Below are 19,613 nucleotides of genomic sequence, written 5' to 3'. Positions count from 1 at the left end.
GAACTTTGATTCCCCTACTCCAACTCCCTACTCGCATGACTGTTCCTGCGCTTTCCAACAGCTTAATCTACTACATGGTGAAGGCAGCAGAGTAGAGTTCAAAATATAAAAACTTGAGACTTGGGTTAAGTCTGAGCTCTACCACTAATTAACTTAATGATCCTAGGCATGATTTCACCTTTGTTGTCTTATCTGTAAAACACCGGGGTGGAACAAGGTAGAGGTGGTATCAACAATTAGGGTGCTAAAAGCTTCTTTACCTCTGTTCCCAGCTTCCCAGTGGGAAGAAAAACTTAGGATGAGCTGCTCGGAAGCTACTTGGACACAGTGAGTAGAGTTGACCTTCACTATCTATTCCTCCTCTCTTCAGCTTACTCTACTGATAAACTCTGTATGAGTTAGGAGAAAGGTACCTAGTACTGTTTTACTTCCCTCACAATGATAGCTGTTCCTTTTCTAAGTTAAGTCACTATTCTTATTGGTTTCCTTACTAGTACTTTAATATCACTTCAGTGACATTGACCTACTCTTGTGTCCAGCTTTTCAGGTCTCCCTATAGGATGGGCCCAGGAGTATGTACTCTGGTCCATGGACAGAAGTCTTCATCAGATCTTCCAACATCTGGAATGTGCAAGGTCAGGGAAGGTCATTTCTGGGGGGAGGTTGGGTGGTGGAAGTTTTTGTTTTTGTCTTAGGTAAACTCTACCCACAATGTGGGGGTTGAATTCTTGAGACCAAGAATTGCATGCTCTACCAGCTGAGCTAGCCAGGTGCCCCAAAGGTGGTAGAACTTTTAAGAGGGAGGGAGGAAGAGACCAAAGAAGGGAGGTAGTAGAGAGGGAAAGAGGGAGGGAAAAAGAGAGGGAAAAGAGAGATTGTTAGGTGGTGGCTTATTTACTTAGTTTTGGCAGTGGGGATAAATTCTGGGTCCAAAGGTTTTAGTCCATGGATCATTTCTGATTGGAATGGAGACCCATACCGTCCTCTCCTCCTGGTAGAGGAATTCTTCACACAAGTAATTGATATTGGGGAAAACAATCTCTTTTGTTGTTATTGTTCTCCCTCGGGCCAAAATATTTCACATTTGAAATAGCCGTTACCTTTCCCTTTTCCTACTTTTTCCAGCCTCAAAGCAAATGGAAACTTTTCTTTATTTCTTAGATCAAGTCTTAAGAAATTATGTTTGCCTGAATCACAGGATGTGATTTCTTCCTCCACCTCCTCTGTGCTTGTGGCTCAGAAGCCTGTTTTACCCTGTTGTGGCTCTAAGAAGGCAAAACATTCTACTAAGGACAGCAGCTCCTTTGGATCATTATGCAACAACTCCTGCCTGTCCCACCTTCCCGTCTTTTCTGAAGGAACAACCTGGCAACTCCGGAGCCATAGTTTACCTATTTTACCCAAAACCCAGTCTTCCATGTTCAGGAACAAAGGCACACCCCTGCCTCCTTTTCAGCTCTCAGAGTTTGGGAAATCAAAACTTTTACAGAATTTGGCAGCTCTTTCACCCTTAAGATCCCAAAACTCTTTTATCAACTCTATGTTTGAATCCCCAGATCTCCGCCAACAAGAAAAAACAAAGAATGGGGGAGAGAGCAAGAGTCATTTGACATTGGATCATGGGCCAGATTTTATTTTCACCAAGGCAAGACCACGATTCTCGGGGTGGGCTCCAATCCGGCTTTCTCCTTTAGCTAGGTGGGAGTTAGAGGGACATATGGCTTGGAAGGTTTATACTTTGAGGGAACAAGCAGTGCCTCTGCCTGTGAGGGAATCATGGGGAATGCTGAATTATTTAATTGAGGCACAAGGAGGAGTTCCTGAACCAGAGAAACCTCAAATCCAGGTATCTGTGCCCATTCATCAAAGCACTGAACAAAGTCTCTACAATAAATTCCCAAACTGTCCATCATTTCAGCTCCATGTGAATATTGGAGTGGAATCTGGATTAAATAGAACAGAAACAAAAATTTCACAGTCACTTATCCCAGGTAAGCAGTCACAACTTGGGGATGGCCCCCAAATCCTTACATCCAGGCCCTTAGTTACATCATTGGGCACTCCACTTCCCAAAAATTTAGGAGCTGACATAAGTCCAGAGAAAACCACTGGACTGCAGAAGGAGCCAAAACATGTCCTAGAACTTAATATAGAACAGAGGGTCATAGGTCGTCTGGAAAAAAGGATTCAGCAGCATAAGTCCCACATGACTAATGTGGAATTGACCCCAAGTCTACCATGTCAAGTTACAGATAGTATAAAGGTAACTCCTTTAGCTTTACTTCAAGTCATGGATTCGATGGGGATGATCCCAGAATCACATTCAGAAGTGATAGAATCTGTAGGTTTGTTCCCACAGCCACCAGCCAAAGTTGGGAAACCAATGGAAACCACAAAAAAAGTGAGTGTAAGCACTAAACCATCATATCAAGTCACTGAACCAGTGGAGGTAACACCAAGTGCTCAGCATCGAGTTATGGAATCAAAGATGACCTCCAGACCAGTGAATCAAGTCACAGATAATGTGACGGTAACTCCTGCAGCATTGCTTCAAGTCACAGATTCTATGGGGATGATTAATGAATCACATCCACATATCATAAAACCAGTGGGAAAAACCCCAAGAACACCATCCCAAGCCATGAAATCAGGGGAAATAGCCACATCATTGGACCATAAAGTTATACCATCAGGAAAGATGCATCCAAAGGCAAAATATACAGTTGTGGAAACTGTGGAAATGACTTTTGGGTCACATCCTAAAGTTACTGAATCAGTGAATATAACCTTAGATCCAGAAAGTCAAATCACAGGACCATTGAAGATTCCTCCAGGGCCAATATGTCAAAATACAAGATCACTGGAAATGATCTCCAGTCCATCGCATCAAGTTACTGATTACACGAAAGTTACTCCAGTGGCACAATTACAAGCTATGGATTTCATGGGAATAATTCCACCAGCACCGCCACATGTTATAGAATCTGGAGATTCACAGTCTGAAATTGCAACTTTGGCCCCAGGAGCAACTCAACCAGTCGGTTTGACATCTTCTAGCTGTCCTCCTACTATTGGTCCACCTGGAGTTGTAGGATCTGTGGGTTTACCTCCAAAGCCACCACTTAAAATCACAGAATCAGTAGGGATGATTCCAATGCCATCACATCAATCCATACACTCTTTAAAGGTAACCCCAGCAGCACTGGGGTCACCCATGGGAATGATCATAACACCACAATCACAAGTTGTAGAAACTCAGGATTTGACCTCAAGGCCAGTATCTCAAGTCAGGAAACCTCTGGAGTTGACTCCTGGGTCACGGATTCAAGTGCAAGACTCTGTGGAGATGACTCCACAACCATATGTTCAAGGCACAAAAACTACAGCATTAACCCCAGGGCTACCTCATCAGGTCATGGAATCTCCACGTTTGACCCCAAGGCATCAAATCTTAGAATCTTCAGAGATGTGTCCAAGGCAAAGCCATCAAATTATGGAAACTATGGGGTTGGCTTCTGACCCCATAATCAGAAATCTGGCTGAGCCAAAACAGTCACATCATCAAATAATGGAACATTTAGGGACAGTCCCAAGATCACTGGGTCAAAGAGCACCATCTAAGGAAATGAGCCAAGAGCCACTGCATCAAGTCACAGAATCTGCAGTAATGACCACTACATCTCTACTTCCAGGTGCAGAATATCTGGGGGTGAAGCCAATGCCACAAGTTAAGACTGTGGATTCTATGAAGTTATCCCCAGGATTGCAGAATGTAAAATCTATAGACGTAACTCCAGGTTCGGTCCCACAGATGGTAAAATATGGACAGCCGATCCCAACTGTGAGCCCTATAGAACTGGCCCCAGAACTTCAACTGCAGACTGTAAAATCTAATGAGTTGGCACCTATTTCACAGCTGGAAAGTGGGAATTCTGTGCAGTTAGCCCCAGGGTCTCAGCTTCAAGGTGTGAAATCTATTCATTTGAACCTAGGAACACAACAACAAAGTGGAAAATCTGCTGAGTTAGCCCAGGCACCACACTTGCAAAATAGGAAATCGCTAGATTTGACCCACAATTCACAGTTGCAAGGTCTGGAATATGTTCATTTGGCCCTCCCACCGAAGTTTTCAGATACAAAAGCTGTGGAGTTGATCCTAAGACCACCACAGGAAGATAAGAAATCTATGGAGTTTGCCTCAAAGCCATGGTTACCAGATGAAAGATCTAAGGAGACAGCCCCAGTACTATTGCTTAAAGATGTGAAATTTCCTCTAATGGCAGAATGTAGAAATGTGATTCCTGAAACACAGGTGGAAAGTATGAAATATGAGGAGCCAAGCTCAGGGGCACACATTCAAGCAGTAAACTCTGTAGAGCTGAACCTCAAGCCAAATCATCAAGCCACAGAACCTGAAGGATTAACCCCATGGCACCAAGCTTTGGAATCTTCAGGAATGATCACAGAGCCAGGATATCAAGGAGCAGAAGTAGAGTTGACTTCCAACCCTTGTCACCACAGGAAAGAATCTATGGAGTTGACACAACCATCTTTAAGAAGTACTCCAGGGCCATTGAACCAGACTTCAGAATGTATGCAGGCAAACTCAGTGCCGTTCCAAGATGCTCTTGAGACAATGCTCCAAGGCGTAAAAGCCCTGGAGACTCGAATGCCTCAACACATAATACAAGAATCTCCAGCGTTAGTACCAGGATCAGAGATGCAAGGAATAAATCCAGAAGTGTTGAACCCAGAGTCCCAAAGTATGACGTTTGTTCACCTGAATCTAGGACCATATTCAGAATTTAGGAACTATAAGAAGTTGACCTCAGAACCTGAATTTCAAGGTATGAAATCTGTGCCACTGACCCCAGAACCACAGCCCCAAAGTACAAAACCTGACGGGTTAGCTCTAGGTCCATTAATGCATGGCAATACAGCTGTGGATTTAACTGTACCACTGGAAGTATCTAAGAGGTTGATTCCTGAAACACGCTTACATGTTGAATCGAGGAAACTAAGCGTGGAACCACATTTACTAGCAAAGACATCTTTGGGTCCAACTTCTAGACCAAGGCATCAAGACACAGCCTCTGTAAAGTTAGCTTCTGAGACCCGGCCACAAGAGGAGGAATCTGTGAAGTTAATCCCACAGCAAGTCACAGGAACTCCTGCGATGATGCCCAGGCCATGTTTTCAGAATTTTTCAGAGATGACTCTGGGGCCAGGCCATCAAGACACAGAAACTGCACAGCTGTTTTCTGGGACTTTGCGCCAAGTGGCATTAACACCAAAACCAACAGGTCAAGTTATAGAATCTACGGGAATGACTCTAAAGCCACACCTTCAAGTTACTGAGCCTTCAGAGGTACCCCTAAGGTCAGAATACGAAAACACAGAACCTTATGGGTTGGCATTGTCTCAAGTTGAAAATATCCAGGAGACAATGCCAGTACCACCATATTCAGTAAAAGGATCCCTGGAATTGACTTTGGGACCACAAATGCAATATGAGAAATCAGAGCCACTAATGCAAAATTTGAAATCTGTGAAGTTAACCCCTGTGTCATCCCCAGTAGTGGTGGGATCTAAGCAATTTATCACAGGACCAAAACGACATGTTCCGGAGTTGACCCCAGAGCCACAGTTCCAGGGAGTAAAGTCTATGCAGCTGCATCCAGAGCCACAATTACAAGACGTGGAATATGTTAATTTAATCCAACAGCCAGCTACTACTGGAATGGTAGAATCTGAGAAGCTGGTACAAGAACCAATACTACAACATATAATATCAGAGGAATTGACTAAGGCGGCACAGCTTCAGGATGTGAAATTGATCCCAGGGCCACATTTGCAAAGTGTCAGATTTTCAAATTTACCTCCAGGACCACCTTTTCAAGGAGAAAAGCCTGTAGATTTCATCTCAGAGTCCCCACATCATAGTGTGAAATCTGATGCACTGACCCCAGGTTCCCCAGTGCAAAAAATCAAATTGTCAGACTTTACCCCAGGGCTAAAGCATCAAAGTGTTATGTCCGTACAATTGTCTCCAGAACCAGAAACTCAAGGTATGAAATCTGTGGAACAAAACTCAGGACCACGCTTGCAAGATGTCAGATTTTCTGATCTGACCTTAGAACCAAAGCATCAAGGTTTGAAACATGTGCAATGTATACCGGGAACACAGGTTCAAGATATACAATCCTTGGGATTTGTAACAGAATCACCTTTGCCATTAAGCCAAGGGCTCTTGAGTGAAAATATGAAAACTCTTCCGTCTATTGAAGGATCACAGTTTCACAGCACGCAGTCTATGAAGTTGACCTCAGAACTACAGTTTCAAGGTGTGCAGTCTCAGGAACTGCACCTAGGGCCAAGGCAGCAAGATGTCAAATTTTCTGAATTGACTTCAGGGCCAAAACTTCAAGCTGTCAAATTTGGGGAGCAAACCCCAGGATCAGTGTTTAATGGTGTAAATTCTGTGGAGATGACTCCAGAATTAGCATTTCAAGATTCTAAATTAGCAAAGACATCTCCAAGGCTTCAAGATATAAAACAGGTGGGGCTTACCCCAGGGCCATGGTTACAAGATGTCAAATTTTGTGATCGGACATCAGGAACGCAACCTCAAGGTGTGAAAACTTCAGAGTTAAACTCAGGGCCACAACTACAACATGTGAAATTTTTTGAGTTGACCCCAAACCCAAAGATGCAAGGAGTAAGATCTGTGGGGTTGTCCCCAGGACCTCAAAAGCAAGTGGTCAAGCCTGATATGCTAGTACCAGAGACACAGTTTCAAGGTGTAAAAAATTTAGGGAGGGACCAAATGTCCAACTTGGAAGGTAACATTTCTTATCGAATTGTCTCTCAGCCAGAGAAACCAGATGCAATATCTATGGGGTTGACTCCTGAGTTACAGTTGCCAAGTGTAAACTATTCTGAGTTGGCTAGAAGAACAAAGTTACAAGGTATAAAATCTTCTGAATTGATCCGAGGGCCAGGTGTGGGGGGTATGAAACCAATGGAGCTGACCCCAGACTCAAAACTTCAAGGTGTAAAATCTGAGTTGTTGACCTCGGAGCTGAAAGATGTGAAATCTGTGGTCTTAATTACAGGACAGGGTCCAAAAGGTACGAAATCTACTTTGCCAACCCCTAGTCCACAGCTGGAAGGTGAGAAATCTATGGAGATAACTGCAGTGCCATGGATAGACTATGTCAAACCTGTGAAAAGTACCAAAGATACCAAGCTTCAAGGTACAACTTCTGACTTGATTCTGCATGCAAGAATTCAAGACTCCAAAGCTGTGGAGTTGGTCCAAAGAACACAAATGCAAGATGTGCAAACTGTGGAATTGAAAATTGAAAGTGAGAAATCTGTGCCTTTTGCACCAGGGCCATTACTCCAAGGGTCTGAACTGCAAGGTGTGAAACCCAAGGAACTGACTTTAGAGCCACAAATCCAAGAGAGTAAATTTGTCGACAGTACCCCGTGTTTCAAGCATCAAAGTTTAAAATCTGTAGAGGAAACTCCAGATTCAGAGCCGCAATGTGTACAATCTGTAAAGTGGACCCCAAGGCTAAACAAGCAGGAAGTAAAATCTGTGAAAGTGACCAGAAGATCAAAGTCTCAAGGAGTAAAAACTATGGATTTTGCCCCAAGGCAACAGTTTCAAGAGACAGCACTCATGAATTTAACTTCTGGGCCAGAACAGGATGGCACGATATCTGTAATCTCACCAAAGCAGCAATGTGTGAATTCAGAGCAGGTGAAGAGAGGGGCTATGTCGGACGATAAGCTGTCTTTGGAGTTACTTCCAGAGCTAAAATTTAAAGGTAAAAAACTAGTAGACTTCAATTTTGAGTTACAGTTTAAAAGTATGAAATCAGACTTGACTCCAGAATCAAATATTCAAGGTTTAAAACCTAAAGAATTCAAGCCTGATCCACTTGAACCACAGTTGCAAAGCATAAAGTCTCCTAAGTTGACCCCAGGGTCACCATTGCACCAAATTGAAGTCTCAGAGTTTGCTTCAGAGCCACAGCTTTGTGTAAAAACCGTTGAGTTAAAACAAGAGCCACTGCTTGAAAGTATGAGATGCATTCAGTGGATACCAGGACCTAAGTTCCAAGCTGTGAAATCTGTAGAGTTAAATCTCAGGTCACAGTCTCAAGGTGTTAAATCCCTAGGGTTGAGATCTTTGACACAGTTAAGAGATGTGAAGTCATCTGAATTGACTCTAGGGTCAAAAACTCAAGGTGCGACATATACAGAGTTCAACCTTGGGCCACAGTTGCAGAACATGAAAATCCCTGGGGTGCTCCCAGGAACACAGCTGCACAAAGGGAAGCTTTTGGCATCAACCTCAGAGCCACAGCTTCGAGATGTAAAAACTACTGAGCTCAAAAAAGAGCCACAGCTGGAAAGAATGAGGTGTATCCAGTGGATACCAGGACCTGATTTCCAAGGTGTGAAGTCTATAGGGTTACAGTCTCAAGGTGTCAAGTCTCTAGGGTTGAAACCTTTGATACAGTTAAGAGATAGAAAGTCATCTGCGTTAACTCCAAGGCCAAAGCTCCAAGATACGCAATCTTCAGCATCACTCCAGGAACATAAGCTTCAGGACTGTGATTTGACACCTTGTCTACAGGTTAGAAGTGTGAAATCATGTGAGCTGACTTCAGGGTCAAAGCTCTGTGATATAAAATTTATGCCACTGAAATCTAGGCTTTGCATGCATGATGGGAAATCTAAATTGACTGCAAAATCAAAGCTTCAAGAAGCGAAACCCTTACATTCATCCCCAGGAGCACAGCTTCAACGTGTGAAGTCTCTGGTGCTTATGGAAGATTCACAGCTTCCTGGTGTGAAATCTGGCGTATTAAGCCAAAGGTCACAATTACAAAGCAATACAACTATAGAATTGAACTCCCCACTACACTTGACAAGCATGAAGTCATCTGAATTGACTCTTCAGACAAAGCTTCAAGGTGTGAAATCTGAGAATTTCAACTCTGGGTCACAGTGGCATGATCTAAAACCTTCTAAGTTGTCACCTGAGGTAAAGTCCCAAGATAAGACATTTACTGAGTTAAATCCAAGTTCACAGTTGAAAGGTATAACATTTTCTACATTGATCACAGGGACAAAGATTCAAGGTACCAAATGTACAGATTTCAACCTTGGGCCATTGTTACAACATGTGAATTCTTCTGAAAGGACCTCAAAGACAAAGCTTCAAAATGTAAAACATAAAGAAAGCTGCCCCAGTCCCCAGGTGCAAGTTGTGAAATCTTCTGACCTGACCCTTGGATCAAAGCTTCAAAATGTGCAATTGGTGTTCAACCCTGACCCACAGTTTCAAGGAGTGAAAAGTTCTAAATCAATTTCAGAAACAAAGATTCAAGATATGGAGTCTGTGAATGTCAAACCTGGGCCACAGCTGAGACGTGTGAAATCTTCTGAATTGATACAGGGGACAAAGCTTCAAAAAGTGAAGTCTGTGGATTTCAAGTCAGGCCCACAGTTGGAAGATGGGGCATCTTCTAGATTGGTCATGGGTATAAAGCTTCAAGATGTAAAATCTCTGAATTTTAAGTCTGGACCACACTTGAAGGATGTGATATCTTCACAACTGATCCCAAGGGAAAAGCTTCCAGGTGTGAAATCTGCAGAACTGAAAGCTAATCCAAAGTTACAAGGTGAGAAATCTTCTGATTTGATCCTGGAGAGGAAGTTTTCAGGTGTGAAAGCAGGCCCACAGTTACAAGATGTGAAATGTTCTGAGTTGATCATGGGTATAAAGCTTCAAGATAAAAAATCAGCAGGGTTTGGTTCTAGATCACACTTGCAAGGTATGAGATCTTCTGAAGTGATCCCAGGGTCAAAACTTCAAGAAGGGAAACCCTCTGAGTTCAACCAAGGTCCAAAGCTACAAGGTGGGAAATCTGATTTAATTCAGATGAGGAAGCTTCAAGGTGTGAAATCTGTGGAGTTCAACCCTGGACCTCAGAGACAAGGTGAGAAATCTGACTTGATGCTAGAGTGCAGACTCCAAGATTTGAAATCTGTTGAGTTAAAACCTGTTCTGCAGTTACAAGGTGTACCATCTTCTGAGTTAACGCCAAAAACAAAGCTTCAAAATGGAGAACATGTGGAGCTCCTTACCAGACCCACGTGGCAAGACATGAAACCTCTTGAATTGACTCTAGGTGCAAAGACCCAAGATGTGAAATCTTTGGGGTTTGAGTCAGTCCCACAGTTACAAAATAGGAAATTGCCTATGTCGACACCAGGATCACACATTCAAGCCCTGAAATCTCTGAAATTCAGCCCTGGGGCGAAGTTGCAAGGTGCAAAATCTCCTGAGTCTGTAAAGCTTCAAATAATGAACACCACAAAGGTCAACCATGACCTAGAACTCCAGGTCACAAAACCCTCTGAGTTAGCTTTGGAATCAAAGATTTGCAATGTGATATCTTCCGAGTTCAATGCTGGGAAGCCGCGGCAAGAAGAGAAGTCTTTTAAGTTGAAACCATGGCCAGAGCTTCAAAGTGTGAAATTTGTGGTATACAACCCTGGACTACATTTGCAACATATAAAATCTTCAGAATTGTGCAAAGAGACAAAGCCCCAAGATGTGAAATCTAAGGAATCCAATCCTGAGCAACAGTGGCAAGATGTTAAATCTTCTGAGTTATGCCAGGGATCAAGGCCTCAAGGTATGTCATCTTTCAAGTTCAATCCTGGGCCACAGTTACAAGAGATAAAACCCGAGTTGTGCACAGACAGGAAGCTTCCATATGAGCAATTTCTGGAAACGAAGCATCAGCCTAAATTACAAGGTGGGAAATCCTCTGAATTTAATCTAGCCCCACAGCTTCAGTGTATAAATGTTAGGCCATTCAGTACTGGACCACAACTGAACAGGGTAAAATCTGAGTTGAATTCTGGATCAGAGTCTCGAGGTATAAAATCCCAGGTGTTCTGCCCTGGGCCACCTTTGCAAGATGTGAATTCTTCTGCATTTATTTCAAAACCAAAACTTCAGTGTGTAAATTCTGTTGGATGCAAATCTGAGCCACCCTTGCAAGGTATAAACCCTTCTGAATTAACTTCAGTTTCAAAACGTCAAGGTACAAAGTCTTCTGAGTTGAGTTCAGAGATCCCAAGGGAGACGACTATGGTGTTCAACCTTGATCCACCTTCGCAAGATTTGAAATCTGAATTGATTCCAGGGTCAAAGTTTCTTGCTATAGCACCTATGGAATGCGACCCTGAGCCACAGATGAAGTGTATAAATTCTTCTAAGTTGAATCCAGAGCCAAAATTACAATGTGCAAATTCTATGGGGTGCAAACCTGGGCCACCTTTGCAAGGCGTACAGTACTTTGAATTGATTCCAGGGACAAAATGTCAAGGTACAGGATCTCAGGTGAATCCGGGATCCAAGAATCCAAGTGAGACATCTATGGTGTTCAGCGCTGAACCACATGTACAAGATTTAAAATCCGAATTGATTCCAGGGTCAAAGTTTCTTGCTGTAGCACCCATGGAACGCAACCCTGGGCCACAGATGAAGTGTGTAAATTCTTTTGAGTTGGATCCAGAGCCAAAGTTACAATGTGCTAATTCTATGGGGTCTGAACTCGGGCCACCTTTGCAAGGTATACAATCTTTTGAGTTGACTTCAGGGGTTAAATGTCAAGGTATGGGATCTTTTGATTTGAATCTGGGGTCAGAAGTTCTAGGTATGAAATCTCTTATGTTCAACCCTGTGCAACATTTACAAAATGTGAAACATGAATTTAGTCCAGGCACAAAGTTTCAAGGTATAACATCACAAGAATTAAACTGTGGCCCACAGCTGCAAGGCGTGAATTCTTCTGATTTGAATTTTGGGTCAGAACTTCAATGCATAAATGCTATAAAGTTTAATCCAGACCCACAGATGCAAGGCATGAAACCCTCTGAATTGAATCCTACGTCAGAATATCAAGGTACAAAATCTATTCTGTTCAACGCTGGACCACATTTGCAAGGTGTGAAAGCTTCTGAGTTAATTCCAGGGACAAAGTTTCCAGAAATACAGTTTTTGGAGAACCACTGTGGGTCACAGCAACAAGTTATGCACCCAGTGTTCACTTTAGGCTCTTCACTGCATGGCAGGAAATCTGTGTTATTTTTACCAAAGCCACTGCTTGAAGATGTAAGGTCTGTGAAGATGAACAAAGAGCCAGTGTCTTGTGGTGGAAATTCTGTGAAACTGGCTTCAGGCTCTAAGCTGCAGGACTTGAAGTGTGAGATGTTTGCACTAGAGCCATGTTTTACAAAAGTGAAATCTGTGGAGTTAAATCCAGGGCCACATCCTCAAGGTATGAATTCTGGGGAGCTGCCCTCACACCTCAGGCAGCATAGTGAGAGATCTGTGGTGTTTGCACCAAAGTTGTGTTTTCAAGATGTGAAATCTCTGGAGTTGAAACCAGGGCCACAACCTCAAGATGTGAATTCGAAGGATTTGATTTCTTGCCTCGGGCAGAAATCTGTGGTGTTTGAATCAGAGCCATGTTCTCAAGATGTGACATCTTTGAAGTCAAACCTACAGCTACAGCCTCAAGGTGCTAATTCTTCAGGGTTTCCATCATGCCTAAGGTCCCCAAGTGTTAATTCTGAGGTCTTTGCACCGGAACTATGTTTTCAAGATGGGAAATCTGTAGAGTTGACACCAGGGTCCCAACAGCAAGGTATGAATTGCCAAGAGCTGACTTCAGGATGGCACGGTATGAAATCAATAGTGTTGGCACCAGAGCCAACTAAGAAGTTCATACCAGGACCCATGTTGAGTAGTGTTAAATTTTCAAATTTGTCTCCAGAATCACAACGACAGGGTGAGAAACCTTTGGAGTTTCCTCCAGAAGCAAAGTTGCAAAGTATAAAACATGTGAAATTGTCTTCAGCATCTCTGCAACAAGATATAAAATCTGTAGAGTTACTATCGGGGTCACTGCTTCAAAGAACAAAATCTGAGGAACTAACTCCAAAGAGGAGCTATCAAATCACAGACTCCTCTGAGATAATCCCTAGGCCAGGGCATCAATTTGTAGAAGGTGCAGAGATGATCCCAACACCAAAGCCTCAAGTCCCTAAATCTGTGAATTTGGTGATCCCAACACCAAAGCATCAAGTCTCCAAGTCTGTAAATTTGATTTCAGTACCAGTTTATCATACCACAGAAAGGTTGGCACATCAAGGCAATGAAACTGTAGAAAACTCTATGGGGTTGACCCCAAAGTCAACAAGTAAAACCATGGAATCTCCAGGAATGCCTCTAAGGCTAGATCTTCAAGTACCAGAATCTGATGATCTGACTCACGTGCTAAGGAATCAAGGCTCTGAATCCTTGGAATTAACCTTAAAGAAAATCCCAGAAACACTAGAGTTGCTCTCTCAGTCATGGCCTCAAGTTAAGGACTTGGGGGAATCACATACAAGGTCAGTGCAGGAAGTTACAGGATCTGAAGAGATGGCACCAAAGCCCAAGCATCACACTACAGAAACTATGGGGTTGACCTCCAAGGCAAGGCCAACAGAGAAGGAACTCCTTGGCATGACCCCAAAGCCAATAAGTAAAACCACTGGATATACAGAGAGCGCTCCAAGGCCCAATCCTCCCTTTGTGGAGGTGATCTCCAAGAAAAGACTGCGAAGGGAAGAATCAGAAGCACTGACTACAAAGTCATTACATCACGTCCCAGAATCTTCAGAGATGACACCAAGGCTAAGATATCGAGTTCCGGAATCTGTGGCTTCAACCTCTAAGCAATGGCTTCAAAGGGGGGACTCTTTAGATTTGTCCCCAAGGCAAAGAGGTCAAGTTACAGGACATGCAGAATCTGTAGAGCTCACATCTGAGACATGGCAGCAAGGGGATGGACCAATGGGGCTGACACAGTCACAGAATCAAAGTATGAAATATTCACAGATAGCTCCAGGACTACAGGGTCAAATTACAGAGTTTATGAGGATTAGTCCAAAGCCGCTAGATCAAGTCACAGGATCTACAAAGACACAGCTTCAAGCTGCTCAACCAATAGGAATAACCTCAGTAAGCCCCCCCAAGTTTGTTGAATATGGGAAAGTGACTCCTGGGCCACCACTTCAGGTTGTAACTTCTGTAGCATTAACACCAGGGGGAACCTCTCAAATGGTAGACTTCGTTAAACTGACTCCAAAAGTACAAGATGTGAGACCTTCCGAGTCTACCTCAGGGCTATGGTTGCAAAGTGTAAAATCAAAGGAATTAACCACAGAGCCAAGCCACCAAATTTTGGATATAACGAAGTCCACAGGGTTTCAAATTGTAAAGACTGTGTTAATCCCAGGGCCACCACTTCAAACTGTAAATTCTGAGGAATTAGCACCACTACCAATTCCTCAGATTGTAGAACCACTAGGAGTCTCCTTAGGATCAGCTACTGAAGTAATAGATTGTTTGGATTTCTTCCCAAGGCCACACCTTCAAGAAATGGAAGAACCTGTAGAACTAACTCTGAGGCCAAATACTGAAGAGAAATCTTCAGAATCACTCTCACAGCTAGCATTTACTTTGCAGGAATCTACAGTGTTCACTCATGAACAAGGGCTTCAGGCTGGGAAAGTAATGGGGATAAATATAGGGCCTCCTCAAATCATGCAATGTGAGGATTTGAATCTAGTACAGGTATATCAGAAGAGGGCATCTGAGGATTTTATTTCAACAGAGGAGTTACAAATAGGGAATTATTTCTCTAGATTTCTACAGAACTCCTCAAACTCGCTCATCTCAAGCTCTGCCGAAGCATCTGAATTAGGAAGCCTTTGTGATTTGGAGATGCCAGAAGTGTCAGGGGCCTTGGATATAAAAAACTTTGGGACAGATATTTTGCAGTCTGAAGAATACTTTCTAGACTCTGCTATGATACAAACTTCAACCCTTCCCTTGTCTCTTCACAATCAACCCTCTGATAAGACAGCTAACATTGTAGAAACCCCACATTTTGAGATCCCAGGAGTGGGTGTCATATCTAAGAGGACTGATAAGAAGCCGGTGGGGAAGCTAGAGAATTCACTCCAGCGCCTATCCCAACATCCACTGCAAAGCTGGAGATCACCATCTAGGACCTTCCAGTCAGGATCAGGAACTCAAAGAGGCCTTAACTGGTCTGTCTTGAGCAGACAACAGAATGTCTGGGAGAATCACTCCTGGAGACAGCGACTACCCAGAAGATATCTCTCCAATATGCTAGTGTTAGGGAATGTCTTGGGCACCACTATGGAAAGGAACCTTTGTTCTCAAACACCTTTAACGGGAAGAGCCACTGCAGATATCTGTCAATCTATTCAGAATTTATTTGGGGTTCCTGCGGAACTGATGCAACTTTCCAAGAGTCTGCTAGAGAAGAGTCGAAGTATTATTTCTCGGACTTCAGTGTCCAGAAACTACATTCAGAGACACACTTCATATCATGGTCACGAACAAAGAATAGCCTTAAGGATGTGGACACGTAGCTCCATGTCCTCCATAATACAGCAATACTCTGGGGCTAGCGCAAAAATAAAGAAAAGTTCGAAGCTTAGTGATATATCCCAGGAAGTCATTCAGCACGTGCCTGTTTCGTGTACAGAGGGCCAGCCTCCTGTCCCAGTAAATTTAGAGTCTTCCTTCCATACACTTTTCACTAGGAAAGATTCTGTTCCAATGGAAGAGAGTGAGAACTCACAGAGTTCACAGACAAGGATTTTTGAGTCCCAACACTGTCTCGAGCCAAGTTATCTTCCCCAGGCCAAGACTGACTTGTCAGAACAGTTCCAGTTGCTACAAGATCTGAAGCTAAAAGTAGCAGCAAAACTGTTAAGGAGTCAAATACTCCCCCATGTACCTCCACCTCTAACTTCAGGTCTGGTTTTAAAATACCCTATGCGCCTACAGTGTGGCCGATGTGTAGGACTTAATTGCTGTCATAAATTACAGGGCACGTTGCGGCCTTACCTTCTTATCTACCCACAGCTCCACCTTGTAAGCACTCCCAAAGACCACGGAGAGATTAGGTTGCATCTTGGCTTTAGGATGCGAACTAGGAAAAGATCCCAAGTCCCAAAGCATCACAGAAGAGACAGATCCATCACATCAAGGAGTTCTATATCACCATCACTAAGGAAAGCTAAAGTCTACACTCGAGCTTCCAAGAGTCCTACTTCTACAATGGATTTCCAGTCTGTATCTTCCCCATCTCCTGCTCCTGTACAAGTCCACATCAGGCAAAGACAGTATAGGATCCCTGCCCTAGCAGGAAAGATGACAGTTGGAGGGCCAGGGCGCTATGAGTTTACTCAAGTTCACTCTCTACCAGAGAGTGACTCTGAAAGCCATCAGGATGAAAAATGGTCTAAAAGGAGAACCAAAAAGACCCGTAGTTCAAAATACCCAAAGAAAAGAATCACTATGGGAGGCAGGACACAAAACACAGAGTTCTATACAAATGGTAGAACCACAATACGGAGTCGTCCTCGGGATTTACCAGCCCAGTTAAGAAGGAAGAGGAATGGAGCATCTCAGACAACTACTGCCTCTTCAAAAAGACAATCTAAGAAACCCTCCCAACCCAAATTCATTCCACTGCTTTTTCAAGGTCTAAAGAAAGCATTCCAGACGGCACACAGAATTATGGGTTTTGCTGGACAGAAGCCTGAGGACAGGTCAAGGCCAGACCATTTGTGTTCAAGCAAAAACCACGATCCAAAACAAAAAGCCAGAGATTATTCCTCATCGAGAGATATCAAAAGAGAGAGGATGTCAGTTGCTAAGCTAAAGCCAACAGACATCACCACTAAGAAGGAGAAGATGTTATGGGAAGAAATACAGCAATTCAGATCAACTCATCAACCAAAAAGAGGTAGCTCTTTCCAACTTAAACATACCCAACTACCCAAGCCCATGGTTTCCCAAAGAAGTGCTATTTTCAAAACCACTTCAGTCGGACAGACTGTGGTTATTCTTCAAAACGACAATAGCAGCAAAGGTAAGAAAAACTCCTACAGATGTGAAATCTCTAGCCAGGAGTCCAAGAGCTCCAAAATAGGAACCAAAGTTCAAGTCAGAGGGAGAAATCTACATGGTTCACTTAAGAGAACCTCACACAGTCACCTTAAAGAGAAACTCACACCCAAGAAGCAAAACCACCATAGCTTCTTAAGGGAGAGAACCCCATGTAATTCCTCTGAAAGGAGCCATCACAGACCCTCTGAGAGGAGCCATCAAAGTTCTTCTCTAAAGAGACATCACAGTCCCTCTGAGAGGAGCTACCGAAGTCTTTCCGTAAAGAGCCATCACGGTCTCTCTGAGAGGAGCCTTCGAAGTCCTTCTCTAAAGAGACATCATGGTCCCTCTGAGAGGATCCACCAAAGCCGCCTTCAGATGAGCCATCACAGTCCCTCTAAGAGGAGCCACCGAAGTCTTCCTCGGAAGAGCCATCATGGTCCCTCTGAGAGGAGCCACCGAAGTCCTTCCGTAAAGAGCCATCACGGTCCCTCTGAGAGGAGCCACCGAAGCCTTCTTCAGAAGAGCCATTACAGTCCCTCTGAGAGGAGCCACCGACGTCTTCCTCGGAAGAGACATCACAGTCCCTCTGAGAGGAGCTACCGAAGTCTTTCCGTAAAGAGCCATCACGGTCTCTCTGAGAGGAGCCTTCAAAGTCCTTCTCTAAAGAGACATCACAGTCCCTCTGAGAGGAGCCATCAAAGTCCTTCCCTAAGGAGCTATCACAGTCCCTCCGAGAGGAGCCATCAGAGTCTTCCTTGGAAGAGCCATTACAGTCCCTCTGAGAGGAGCCACCAAAGTCTTCCTCGGAAGAGATATCACAGTCCCTCTGAGAGGAGCCACCTAAGTCCGTCCCTAAAGAGCCATCACGGTCTCTCTGAGAGGAGCCTTCGAAGTCCTTCTCTAAAGAGCCATCACAGTCCCTCTGAGAGGAGCCATCAAAATCCTTCCCTAAAGAGTTATCTCAGTCCCTCCAAGAGGAGCCATCAGAGTCTTCCTTGGAAGAGACATTACAGTCCCTCTGAGAGGAGCCATCAAAGTCCTTCTCAGAGGAGCCATCGAAGTCCCTCTGAAAGGAGCCATCACAGTCCCTCAGAGAGGAGCCATCAGAGTCCCTCTGAGAGGAGCCATCAGAGTCCCTCTGAGAGGAGATGTCGCAGTCCCTCTGAGAGGAGATGTCATATTCCCCTTGAGAGGAGCAGTCGCAATCTCTTTCAGAGAACTCATCACAGTCCCTTAGAGGTGAGAGGACACAGTCCTTTTGAGAGAAGACAGCACAGGACCTCTGAGAGGAGAGGTCGCAGTTTCTCAGAGAGAACTCACTGTAGTCCCTCTGAAAGAAGTGGACGCAATCTCTCTGAGAGGAACAGACACAGTCCTTCTGAGCAGAGCCAACAGAGCCACTTTGAAAGGGACCAGTACAGTTGGCGTGGCAAAACCCATCTCAGTCCCTCTGCGAGAACCCATCACAGTCCCGTTAAGAAGAGACTCAAACACAGCTCCCCTAGGGAGAGGCTCAGACAAGGTCTGTCTAAAGATTGCAAGGGCTACTCAAAACACATCTCCTAGAATGTTGCCATGGTACTTGATGAAGAAGCAGAAGTTTTTATAGTCAAAATGTGGAGATTGTTGATATATGAAACAGAAGCCAAGAAAATTGGTCTTGTGAAGTAAAACTCTTTTTACATTTAGAATTCCGTTTCAGATTTCTTCTTCTTTCCCACCCTTCAGAGGACTTTTTCTTTGTCTTTTGGCTTTTTCTTTGTCTTCAAAGACATTTGTGAGATCTGTAAATTTTTTTTTTTTAATGTAGAAAATGTGAATTTTTTTGTCCTCTAATTTGTTGATGCCCTGTGTACTCCCTTGGTTGTAAAGACATCTGAATCCTGCCTTGGTTTTCTTTATACTCACCAGGTACAAATTACTGGTATGTTTTATAAGCCGCAGCTACTCTACACAGCCTATCTGATATAATCTTGTTCTGCTGATTTATTTCTTGTAAATATTAAAATGACCCCCCCCAAAAAAAAACATGTCTCCTAGGGACCACACACAAAATACTCCCAAACAGGCCAAGTTTAGAGGCCTGAAGCTGAAAGATGAGAAGAGATTCATCCCCATTATTTACTGTCTGGTTCAAGATTTCACTGACCTGCCCCTTTTCTGGCTTCTTTCCTGCTCAGCCACTGCCTCCGATACCTGCACCCTCAGCAGTCAAAGAGCTTCAAGGCCTCTCTACCTGGAGGGAGGGAGGGTGGGAATGGGTCTGTAATTTCTCTAAATAAAGGGGCAATAATTGATCTCCACCTAGAAAGACCACTCGTGTGCTGGAGGTGGGGAACGGAGGGTGAAGGGATATTTGGTGTCCTGCAAAGGGATGGAATGCGAGGAAGGGGCCCTGAAGCCAGGTTTGGGGCTCCAAACCCCACCTACAGCTTCCTGGGGTGGGGTCTCAGAGGAGGGAGTCATGTCACGTGACTCACTCTGGCCACAGCCCCCTTGGAAGCTGCCAGGTGGAAGTAGACCTTCAGACCTGGGA

At 43.9% G+C, this 19,613-nt stretch overlaps 3 protein-coding genes across 3 annotated transcripts; all 3 read left to right on the top strand.

Annotated features, from left to right (window-relative positions):
• Positions 1-528: 528 nt before the first annotated feature.
• LOC123926574 lies at positions 529-5,070 on the top strand (the record flags this gene model as incomplete). The annotated part of the gene is made up of 3 exons (XM_045980531.1): positions 529-635; positions 1,162-4,905; positions 5,043-5,070. Coding segments are annotated over 3 exons (3,879 nt in total), but the record flags the coding sequence as incomplete, so codon positions are not given.
• Positions 5,071-5,158: 88 nt separating this feature from the next.
• On the top strand, positions 5,159-14,540 carry LOC123926573. The gene is made up of 2 exons (XM_045980530.1): positions 5,159-11,999; positions 14,509-14,540. The coding sequence occupies exons 1-2, from the start codon at positions 5,177-5,179 to the stop codon at positions 14,538-14,540; spliced, it is 6,855 nt and encodes a 2,284-aa protein (XP_045836486.1). The 5' UTR covers positions 5,159-5,176.
• Positions 14,541-16,358: 1,818 nt separating this feature from the next.
• Positions 16,359-18,643, top strand: LOC123926572 (uncharacterized protein C2orf16-like). The gene is made up of 2 exons (XM_045980528.1): positions 16,359-16,391; positions 17,360-18,643. Exons 1-2 carry the CDS (start codon positions 16,359-16,361, stop codon positions 18,641-18,643), a joined length of 1,317 nt encoding a protein of 438 aa, XP_045836484.1.
• The last annotated feature ends 970 nt before the right edge of the window (positions 18,644-19,613 follow it).

Source organism: Meles meles, chromosome 16 (genome assembly GCF_922984935.1).
Source record: "Meles meles chromosome 16, mMelMel3.1 paternal haplotype, whole genome shotgun sequence".
NCBI lineage: Eukaryota > Metazoa > Chordata > Mammalia > Carnivora > Mustelidae > Meles > Meles meles.
This window is presented reverse-complemented; position numbering and strand designations above follow the sequence as displayed.

Excerpts from the sequence above, each read along its gene's own strand:
- LOC123926572 (XM_045980528.1), top strand. The coding sequence starts at position 16,359 with ATGAGTTTACTCAAGTTCACTCTCTACCAGAGA. Across the intron at positions 16,392-17,359 it reads AGTTCACTCTCTACCAGAGA|AGCCATCACGGTCTCTCTGA; the intron begins GTGACTCTGAAA and ends CTTTCCGTAAAG.
- LOC123926573 (XM_045980530.1), top strand. The coding sequence starts at position 5,177 with ATGATGCCCAGGCCATGTTTTCAGAATTTTTCAGAGATGACTCTGGGG. Across the intron at positions 12,000-14,508 it reads TCCTACGTCAGAATATCAAG|GCCACACCTTCAAGAAATGG; the intron begins GTACAAAATCTA and ends TTTCTTCCCAAG.